This window comes from Epinephelus moara, chromosome 12, assembly GCF_006386435.1.
Source record: "Epinephelus moara isolate mb chromosome 12, YSFRI_EMoa_1.0, whole genome shotgun sequence".
In the NCBI taxonomy this organism is placed as follows: domain Eukaryota; kingdom Metazoa; phylum Chordata; class Actinopteri; order Perciformes; family Serranidae; genus Epinephelus; species Epinephelus moara.
The window spans coordinates 26387807-26398654 of record NC_065517.1 but is presented as its reverse complement, the minus strand read 5'-3'; the positions used below and the strand labels follow the sequence as shown (position 1 = coordinate 26398654).

The 10848-nt window shown below is 40.8% G+C and overlaps 1 protein-coding gene across 3 annotated transcripts; it reads left to right on the top strand.

The window, feature by feature from the left end:
• The first annotated feature begins 893 nt into the window (after nt 1-893).
• On the top strand, nt 894-6465 carry cep57l1 (centrosomal protein 57, like 1). Of its 3 annotated transcripts, none has more exons than XM_050058133.1 (11): nt 894-1084; nt 1446-1617; nt 1726-1914; nt 2012-2133; nt 2331-2435; nt 2520-2597; nt 2893-2982; nt 3696-3770; nt 3869-4131; nt 4217-4361; nt 5875-6464. In XM_050058133.1, the coding sequence occupies exons 1-11, from the start codon at nt 1064-1066 to the stop codon at nt 6079-6081; spliced, it is 1467 nt and encodes a 488-aa protein (XP_049914090.1). In that variant the 5' UTR covers nt 894-1063; the 3' UTR covers nt 6082-6464. The 3 variants fall into 3 exon arrangements, with proteins under 3 accessions (XP_049914090.1, XP_049914089.1, XP_049914091.1); XM_050058132.1 differs by having other exon boundaries at nt 2009-2133; nt 5875-6463; XM_050058134.1 differs by lacking the exon at nt 3696-3770 and having other exon boundaries at nt 2009-2133; nt 5875-6465.
• The last annotated feature ends 4383 nt before the right edge of the window (nt 6466-10848 follow it).

Genomic DNA, 10848 nt, shown 5'->3' with positions numbered 1-10848 from the left:
TGATGATTGATTTATTTGGTTACAGACACTTTACTAACCAAAAATAACTCATCGGTGATCAGAAAAAATGGCTCAAACAATATATTTTTTAGTAGAAATTGGTCATGTCTCCACATAATATGACATATTCCAACTTCCTATTTCACAAACCCAGAGGGGTTCTATTTAAATCACATATGTTAATCAAAACCATAGCTACCACTGCAGATGCTGAGGTCACATCCTGTGTGTTTTGGGGGAAGTGTGTGTGGTTAATGGAAAATGGTCACATTTTCCATGTTAGTGATGAAACAAGATCTATCTATCTATCTATCTAACATTTACATTCTAAAAATAAGACCTTTAGTTACTTTTACAGCAAATTGTGTGGAAATCAAATAGGCCTAATATTAATGTTGACTAGTTAGTCATTATTCAAACCAAACCAGACAAAAATACTTCTAATCCATAAAAGCTGATTTTGGATTGGTTTTAGTATTTCTTGAAGGGTAAGTGTATCCAGAACACAGTGAACATTCACAGCACTTAATTGACAACAAACGCTTTTGTGAGCATCCTTTAAGGGAAGTATCCAACTTTTCAGCATGTAAATTTGTGTCAAATTCTTTTGAACATGTAATCTGAATTAATTTTGTAGGCTATATTTCAGCATTTTAATTTTATCTTTCTAAAATGTGTCCCTCAGTGGTGTGTGTAGGTCCAAATTGTTTTTAGGTGAGCTCATTTTATGATCAATTTAATTTTTTTCTTTCATTCAAATTATATCAAAGTGTCAGGTGCTGCCTCTGACAAATCCTACATCAGATATAAGTATTTGTGGTAAAGTCTGGAATCTGGACACTGTGATTGGGGATGTGGAGGAGTAAACAGTGCGCAGGCGGAACCACTGTGATGACAGCGGCAAAGAGGAGGGAAATTTAAAAAGTCCGGACTTCCTGGTGGCGACAGATCAACTGAGTCGCACAAGAAGTCAGTTAGCTACATAAAAACATAAACAGTCTGAAAACATTACATATTAACATATGCTTGGTTTCGAAACGAGTATTTACCTCACCGACACAAGATGGAGGCTTATCACGATCAGGTAACGTTCGCAAATCAGCCGTTAGCTTTGAATGTGGCTAACACGTTAGCATTAGCATTGTTTACTGTTAGCTGCTAGGTTATCTGACCGAGCTTTTCTGTAGGTTTTCGTACGTTGTTTTATCTTAACTTACGAGAGAACGGCTGCAAATGTTGTTACCGCTTTATACTAATATGACTAGGTATCTTAACGTTATTTGTGAACAAAACGGTTCGTTTTCACTGGTGTAACTCTTAAAGTTGGTCGGAGCATAAAGGTATAACTTTTGGGCATAACTTTTTAATGGGCTTTTTATTATACTGTCTTTAATTTTATAGACTGAACAATTAATCAACTAGTTTCAACCTCCTTTTGTCTTTAGACTTTAGACTCACCCTCCAAAAACAGTTACATTGGGAGTTATTACCAGCCTCCAGACAGGATACTACCAGTAGCAAGACAGCTGGAGTTCCCTGCCCAGTCATCCGTCAGCGTGGACCCACAGATGACCAGCCCTCGGGTGTCTCAAACCAAACCTAATATTGACAGCATAGGTATTGCACATCCATTATGTCAAGCTTCTTGTCTCAGTTAGTGTGGTTATGGCTACCTTCTGCTGCAGTTACCAGGTATGTCTTTCTGTTCTTTTAACTCCTCTTCAGCTGTTGTTGATGCACTGAAGACCCTCCAGGAGAAAATCAGGCGGTTAGAGCTGGAAAGGAAGCAAGCCGAGAAGAGTTACAGTCAGTACTCTCACGATGCCCAGAGGCATCAGCAGGTCACAGCATCTTACACGGTGCCCAGTCAACCAGCAGCCAGCCTGCCTGAGACAGATAACTCTGGCAAGAAAGGTAAGTGATGTGGGTTGCAAAGGCAGAAGCCATTGCAAATGTGAGGTCTTTCCTGTAGGTGTTTTTTTGATAGTTGTCGCTGTGTTTACAACAGCAGAGCTGGACTCGAAGCTGCAGTCTGCAGAGGCTCGTTGTAAGGTTCTGGAGAAGCAGCTGGACTACATGAGGAAGATGGTTGAAAACGCTAAAAAGGAGAGGAATGCCCTCATGGAGAATCAGGTACTCCAAAAGGCTGCAAACTGAAAGAAACACAAATCATTAACAAAACTTTATGTAAAAGTAGATCCTATAACACTATAAAGAGAAATTATAGTCTGAAATCATTCAGTTACTTTCTAGCATGTCTGAATGTACTTTAAGTGTCATAAATGCATGTTTCTTAACTGCCATATAACCTCTGTTTACCTCCTCACCAGGCTTCACTACAGCCAAGTAGCTCAAACACCCAGTCTCAGCGGGAGAAGCTGGAGAAACTTGAATCAGAGTGTCTCAAATTGAGTAGGACCCAAAGTCTAGCAGAGGTAAGTCACAGTTTTATTGGTCTGAACACTAATCATCACAAGCTTAATGGTAAGATTATTATTTCAATGCAATTTTGCTTCCAGGCAAAGCTCGCCATTCTGGAGCAAAAACTACTGAAAGAAGAGCATGAACGTAAACTTGTGCAGGAGAAAGCCAACAAGGTCAGTCCACATGCACTGCACTTTTTGGATAAGCTCAACAATGACACAAGAACCCACAATTTCACTTTGTTATTTAATGTCCTTACCCCAACACGCCAATATTTTGCAATAAATGCGGAAAAAATAAGCAGTATTTTTTAAATGACAAAATTCCATAACTTTTACTTTCTATTAAATGATCTCTAGAGGGTTTACATGAGACTAACTTTCTAATGATAGCATAATGGCAACAAAGAATATTGAAAAGGAAAAAAGACTGACTTTAATCTTGTTGTTGTTGTTGCCATGTCCACAGCTGCAAAAGGAGTTGGACATCAACCTTCTATTGTCTGTGCCAACTACTGAAGAAATAAAGCCAAAGAAGAAAACAAAAAAGACCACCAAGGTATTTTTCTGAGACCCTGTGTTCACCAAAGGGTGTTTTTTACCAGCTCAAAACACCAGATGCCCCTCAGAAAATGCCCAGCTGGGAGCACTTGAGAGTGCTTTGGAGGCACAGCATTTTTTAAGCAGAGATACTTTGGTTGCTGCTATGATATGGAATAATTATGGAAGTAAATACGTAGGCACAAGGTGGAGAACTTGCTCTGGATGACAGGAACACTAAAGCATGTAGGGAGAGAGGCCAGATCCGCCAGTCTGTGTGGGTTCATGAGTGGGAACATATATTACTATGTATACAGTGTATTAACATATTTCTCCTCCAGTGTTTTTGTTCAGCACTTGAACATGTCAGCTGTTGGTCTTTGTGGTATTTGTCCCTCCTCCACTGTGACTGATCAGCCGGGTAAAAAATGACAGTGATTAGCGCAGAGTTTAGCCAAAGTTAAACTCAACTCAGCAGAAAAGAAGCACCCAACGGGCTGCGCAAAGCACACAACAGATACTCAGCTCCTCGTCACGCTTCTGGAGTTAATAGTGTAGCGTAAATACACTGTGCTGCCATTGCAAAAATTTAAAAAAACGCACTGGCCTCAGGAAAAAACTCATTGGTGGGCAGGATGTCTTATTGATTAAGTAAAATGACTGCCTGTATTGAGTTGACGAGAAAAATATTTGTTCACACATAGCAGTGATAAAAGCTTTCTTCTACCTTAGAAAACCTCCACACAGAATGAGCTGGCATCACCAAGCGGCCTAAGACACAAAAAATTCCCCTTTGTTGCAGGAACAGTAAGTCAGCACTAACTCCAGAAACCGTGTACTATCATTAACTCTTTCCCTTGTTTTGATTCCTTTTGATTTACTTTGTTTTTCCCTACCTATCACAGTCGACAAGCCCAAGCCATTCAGTCCACGCCAACGTACAAAGTATACTCCACATGATGAAGCACCATCAGCCCCAGCTGTGTGAAAGAGTGAGTGCGCTGCACAAGCCTGGTTGTGCAGCCAAGAAAAGCCTCCAAAAGTGCTTGGCTCCATCTTCCACCACTTGTCACAAGCCTGACAAGGAGCCCGAAGGAGCAGATCAGTCACTGGGCTCGCTGTCCGACCTGCTCTTGGCTCTGCAGGACGAGCTAGGGCAAATGAGCTTGTGAGTGAGATTGTTTTATTAATTGTTTTGTTTTACTTTTTCTGTTACACATTTAGTAATCTGTGTCTGTGTTTATTTTCCACAGTGAGCATCAGGAGTTGGTGCACCAGATAGATGCAACCCAAGATCGCGAGCAGAAGCAGGACCTGCAGAGTGAACTGGGGAGGTTGGTTGCCAGGATGGAGGAGAAGGGAGCTCAGATCACTAAGCTCCGCAAACACCAGCAGAGGGTATGTGAACCATGAGTCAGTACAATCCAGAGATATGTTTGAAAAGATGGTCACAATTTCTTGCCTCATTTACAGGCAGTAATTTAAATGGTAACTTGAGTATTTTTCATCCTGGACCCTTTGTTTCCATGTTTTTGTGTCTGACAGATGGAAACATCTTTTTTTTTTTTTTAATATCTCCAGTATTGAGCGAGAGCGCTCCAGCTGGCAGCGGCCAAACAGGCTGCAGTGTAACCACTTAAAACATTTATGCACCATCAATTTCCGTCCACTACAAGTGCTTGTTTTGGCCACTGACAGGCTCAGATTATTATTCTAAGTGTCTGAAAACATTACAGAAAGGATCCTTACAGAGACAGGCCTTTTTGTTAAGTAAAAGCTTTTTTGTTCAACCAGAAACAGCCCCAAACCGCCATCGGCAAACACACCAGACTCTTTTTAAATAAACAGTCATTTTAGTGTATATAGAGCCAGCATATCTTCAGATTTAACTGGATGAAAATTTGGGGTTTATATCAACCAAACCAGAGTTGTTGATTGTTGGAACAGTAGAAAGATAAGCAAAATGATTTTTGTGTTTTATTTTGTTTCTGTCAACTTTGAACAAAGTGTGTTTTACGATGATAAAATTAATGTTTATGTGAATGAAGTCTGGTGGGTTTGGTGATAGCGATTTCAGGGCTGTTTCTGGTTAAACAAAAACGATCTTACACCAGGTTCACACTGAATGGGAAAGCACTTCAGAGCACGGCAGGCTTCCATGGAGTGCTGCCCGCTAGCTTTTGGTGCCCATGTTAAGCAAATCGGGCAAGAATGCACACTGAAAATGTTTTGTAAATGATATCAAGTGTATATTAAATATGTTATAAATTATCTAACTATGATAAATGATAAACCATGTGTCCCATGCTTCCACATATTTGTAAGTTGTGTCTAAACAGAGAGTGAGAGAGACGTGCAGAGCCACATCCACACTCACATCCACACTCACACACACACTCACACACACACTCACACACACACAAGCAGATGGAGACAGAACTCTACATGTGATTTAAACAGAGCAGAGAGCATAAGGAGACCAGCGCAGAGAAATGCGCTTCTGGTGTGAACAGCCAGGCAACTGCTGTGCAACAAATCATTTTGCATTTTTGCATCCAGTGTGAACCCTGCATTTGCTTTAGCAGAAAGTTCTGTCTCTCTGGGGTTCCTCTTCATTTTAGACACTTAGAATGACTATCTGAGCCTGTCAGTAGCAACAAAAATCACTTTAAGTGGATGTAAATTGACAGCACACAATTGTGCGTTAACCTGACATTGCAGCCTGTTTTGCTGCCTCAATAGTGGACCAGTTTGAAAAACTGTTGTCTCCATTAGTCACCTACACACAAAAATATGGGAGAATAGGGCCCAGGTTGAAAAAATACCAAAGCTACCCTTTAACTGTGTTGAGTACCTGTTTGTAGCATTAGCTGATCTCTGTCCTTAATGTCTGTCTTTGGCTCCTGCACAGGTCCATAAATTGACCCAGAGCCAACCATGTGACAAGGAACACACAGCCAAGAAGTTGTGTGGGATCAAGCCACCTGTTCCCTCTCCTGTTAAGGCCAAGAAGACACGTAAAAAAAGTGGGACCACTCACAACAACTTGCAGCTTCTCAGAGAGACCCAGAAGTTCAGGAACAGTCTAAATCAAGATGACCTTTCCTGGGAAGCATGAGGTTCTCTGAAAGACCTTTCTGTGTACGGGCTTTGATGCTACAGCTGGCCTAACCACAAGACTCCCCTTGGTTCCTGGCAGCCTGTTTTTCTCTTTTCAGATGGCCTCTTGGACATTTTAGATAACAAATGAAAAGAGGGAATAAAGTGTTTTTGTGTTTTTACACAGGAAAATTGTTAATATTCATAAAACTTATTAAGCTATGGGAGATTGAGTTAAATGAAATCTTGCACATACAGGGTCCTTCACAGGTAGATGGTGTTTAGTTTATTAATCATGACCTTCACCTGTCTAATATCAAATGAAGCTGAGGAAATCTTTCTTCTATTTTTTTTAAATTTTAATAAAATGTATTCTCTCTACATATTGTCACCACATTTTTGTTTATGTTTTACTTGCTAGCACCAATGTTTTTTTCTACACTGCAGTTTGTACTACACACAGAGAACCACTAGGTGGCAGCGCTAAGCTTATGTCTGTTTACAAATGTGATGGCTTACCTCACAGACCACATGTATAATAATAAGATAACTTTATAATGATGCATGGAGCATGAAGCTCCTACTGTTTTGCACAGTCTGTAGAAGAGATGGACCAAATGCTTTGTGAAAACTGTTGAAGCAGCTGGCCGGACAGCTGAGTAAATGCAGCCCTGACCACAGGACAAACGGATGTGGCTTTTATCACTGTACACTGGTGGGAGGAACTGCTTTTCGCCACAGGATTTTGCTATTTCACACTGCCAAAACAGCTCAATTCTCTTAAATTCACCCTGATAGCTATTACTCTCTTTAATTGTAGACTGGTCAGATGACAGGACACATTTCTGGCATGGCTGGGGCTTTTATGTTTGCTCTGTTTACTTGAGTCACTCACCTTTTATGGTTCGAATAACGACATGTGAAGCTGCCTCATAACATTCCTGCACTATCTCCTCATTATCAGGCCTCGGTCAGCATTTTTATTGTCTCATCAGGTCACATTTTTGATGCACAAGAACCATTTTTGACCTTGGAGTTAATCTCAGCCACTCCCTGTACCAGCAGCTCTGTTGTGGTTGTTAAGTCACAAATTGTTGCAATAAAAACTAAAATCAAAACATCCCAAACTGCCCTGTCCAAGGCTCTGGGTCACAGGAGAAGAAAACAGCTGGTTGTTATTGTTACTCTCTGCATTCAGCCTTTTCAGTTCATTATCTAGCCAACATTGCTTCGTCCTGGTATTCTTGGCATGACTCGGGAGTTCACGGCATGGTTAAATGGACTGGGCTGGCCAATGCATTGTTTCTCTGTGCTCCCATATTAGATTACAGAGCATGACTGGACACAGCAATCAGGTTAGCTGTGGCAAGTCAAGACCCCTCCATGCCCACATACAACATCTTGCCTGACCATGCAGCTGTGAGACCTTGTGACTGCACACCCCTCTGTTTGCCTGGTGTTGAATAGCAGTGGTGTGTTCGGAGAAACGTGTGTAGGAGGGCTGGGCAGATGTGAGATAAAGATATGTACAGTGTAAAAGAAAATCAAATGAGCAAGGAGCACATTTGCCTGCAGTCTATTTCTTTAAGAGCTCAGTGTCTAAGATTTAGGGAGATACTGACATCTAACGGTGAGGATTGCAGATTGCAATCAGCTGAAACTTCTCATGGTTAGAATTCCTTCAGTGTTCATTGTCCAGGGTTTTTTAATGGGAGCCACATTGTCCACAGAGGTCTCTTCTTCTCCAAAACAAATGGGCCAGGGCATTTAACCCAGTAAAAACACAGAATAAAGCAGTTTGACATTACAGATCAGTGTTTTTCCTACATGGTTTGGCTTGTCAGAAATGGGTTGCCCACCCAGCACCTGCTACTCTGTTCCTTTTTGTTTTTTAACTTAACCTCTGATAACTTAAGATCCAGACATTTAGGAGGTTGTTACCAGGAGACAAATAATCCACAGAGGTCTCTGCTTCTCAAAAAAAAGGACCCAGTGATTTAAACCGGTAAAAGCACTGAAAAATGTAGTTTAACATTAAGAAATCAGTGTTTTTCTTACAATGCTCGTTGCAGAGGGGCTGCTAAAATACAAAAATATGAATGGCCCTATATAGATGTTGGTTTGTACAGTCTGGGCTACTGTAGCGACATTGCGGTGCAACATGGCGGACTCTGTGGATGAGGACCCGCTCCCATATTAACAGCTCATTCTAAGGTAACAAAAACACAACAATTCTTATTTTCAGGTGATTATACCCTAAAGAAAACATACTTATCACATTATATACCATCTCTGCCAATATACCCCCCTAAATCCTACACACTGGACCTTTAAGTGTTACAAGGTGACATGGAGAAAAATTAAAAGTAGTGTCCCTAGTTTGTGAATACAAAGTTATTTGTTATTAAAAAGTTGGCCGACCAAAGGATTTTCCACTTCTTAGTGAAGGGCCCCATAAGAGATGTTCTGATAGAGCAGCACAAGCTTTTCTACCTCCATTAACAGCAGATACTAAGTGCAGGGTTGCAGATTGTTTCTTTAATGGATACACAAGAGAGGAATTATGGCGTGCTTGTCCGAAAAAACATTCTCCCCTGAAACTCTCTCTGGTTCTAGGAAACAGTGCCAGCTGAGGACTCCGGGCCACTGAAAGAACAACAGTCCACTCAGCACAAACATATTGTACACACACACAAACACACATTATTCAAGAATGTACGGACAGTGATTCTTGAGTGTGCTCACTAACACTTTCTTCAGTTTTTGCTACATAAGCAGAACCTTGCTGTGACCTTGGAAACTGACCATGTGTCCTGTCAGGAGAGCAAAAACTCTGTGTGAAAAACAAACAGGTTGTTTTGAACAACGGTGTGGTGTCTTTGGTTTTGGCTTTCATTGACCTGTTTGGCCATTAATGGTACATGACAACAAATAATGTCACATGGCTGCAATAAACTTTGTACCTGTTTCACTTTCAAAAACATGTTGCTATCATAGAGAGAAAGTAGTAAACATCTAGATAATACTACATATGATGTGTACAGTAATTATCACCACAGAAGTAGGCTATCACTTCAAGTGTTACTGCACTCATTAAACTAGACTTCAGGAAAGGCTGTGGACAAACTGTGGATGATTGTAGGGCTATTAGTTTGTGTATGGCCAAAGGGGGGCACTAGTGTCACCAAAACCCCTTTACATTAATTAACAGGTACAGCAGTTATTCACAACCTTGTTGGGCTGATGTCTCCTTGTCACCTCCTCATCAGAGGTTATGGCCTTGTGGGCATGACATTTGAGGGATTTTTAGATGACCAAAGATGTGACAATATGAAGTACTTTTCTAGAACAATCTTAAAAATATATACATAATCATATCTAACAGTTTCCCATTAGTTATCAGTGAGCCCTCTGATTTATCTTTGTGGCCCACTGAGGGTCCCAAACCCATGAATGCGAACCACTACATTAGATTATCAGGTAGATAATGAAGATGGGAGGTGACTGACGAGGTAAGGGTGAGTCCAGCATGTACAATGTCAGTAACGTATGTCAATAAGAATCTGATTACGCCTCCAAATCATGTTGGTGTTTTTTCCAATAGACTCCAAATATATTGACCAACACATGCAGACAGAGGAGCAGGTGAAGCAGACAGTGGGGTGAAACAAAGTCCCTCAGCCAGTTACAGGTATTAAAATCAGAGGGGCACTTGGAGAGCACAGACCTCTGCCAAAGCCCAGTGTCCTATCTCACAGTATTAACGAAAATGAAGACCAATATCTAATTTGTGTATCCGCCCCGTGGTTCCTATCTAGTCCAAAATTTAATGCGTTCTTCCTTGGCCCATGTTACATCCTTCCACGAAGTTTCATGAAAATAGTGTCAGTAGTTTTTCTGTAATCTTGCTGACAAACAGACAAACCAAACTGAAAACATACCCTCCTTGGTGGCAGTGGTATCCCTAGAAATTTTTATAGGGGTGGATCGGTGCATCGACTAATACCAGTACAGTAAACATTTTGAGTTCCACAACAATCTTGTTTTAATGTGGTACATGTTAAGCCAGGAACTGGCAACCTTTACCATCAAAAGAGCCATTTTTAAACAAAAATAAAATTAAACAAATGGTGGAGTGGAGCTGCTTTGAGCCTCATAATGAAGGTAACGTAGCCTATTAAGTTTAAATTAACCTATAATAGTAGTCTAAATGAGCATTTATTAATATGTTTTATCACAAGGTGGCTACTGTGCAGGGCACTATTTATGATTATTTAGTACTTTAACTTTGCAGAGCTGGCAGTCAAAGCAAACAAATCTGTCCACTCACAACTAAATTCTCTTTTATTCCAAGACTTTTTTTGGATTTGTCATCAATACCTAACCAGCTAGAGAGACTCAAGACTAGCCACTGCTATCGAGGCTTTTTAAATTTGGTATAAACGCGTCCCTTTTTTTTTTTTTTAAAGATTTTTTTTGGGGGGCATTTTTAGCCTTTATTTGATGGGACAGACAAGCGTGAGGGGGGGAGAGAGAGGGGGAGTGGCATGCAGCAGGGGGCCACAGGCTGGGGTTGAACCCGGGCCGCTACGGCAACGGCCTTGTACATGGGGCGCCTGCTCTATCACTAAGGCACCGACGCCCCAAGGTGTCCCTTTTTTATAAAAGGAGAATGTAAGAATTTCTTTAGGCCTACAACATTGATAAATTAAAATTAAAATGTTAAAAACATAACCCTTAGTCACTTCCCTATAAGTTTTTGTCAAAGTCACACAGAGCCACTAGA

What these genes read in the sequence shown, in the direction of transcription:
- cep57l1 (XM_050058132.1), top strand. Translation starts at nt 1,064, where the DNA reads ATGGAGGCTTATCACGATCAG. An exon ending in TGGAGGCTTATCACGATCAG is followed by an intron (nt 1,085 to 1,445) that starts GTAACGTTCGCA and finishes TTTTGTCTTTAG; the next exon opens with ACTTTAGACTCACCCTCCAA. An exon ending in ACCTAATATTGACAGCATAG is followed by an intron (nt 1,618 to 1,725) that starts GTATTGCACATC and finishes ACTCCTCTTCAG; the next exon opens with CTGTTGTTGATGCACTGAAG.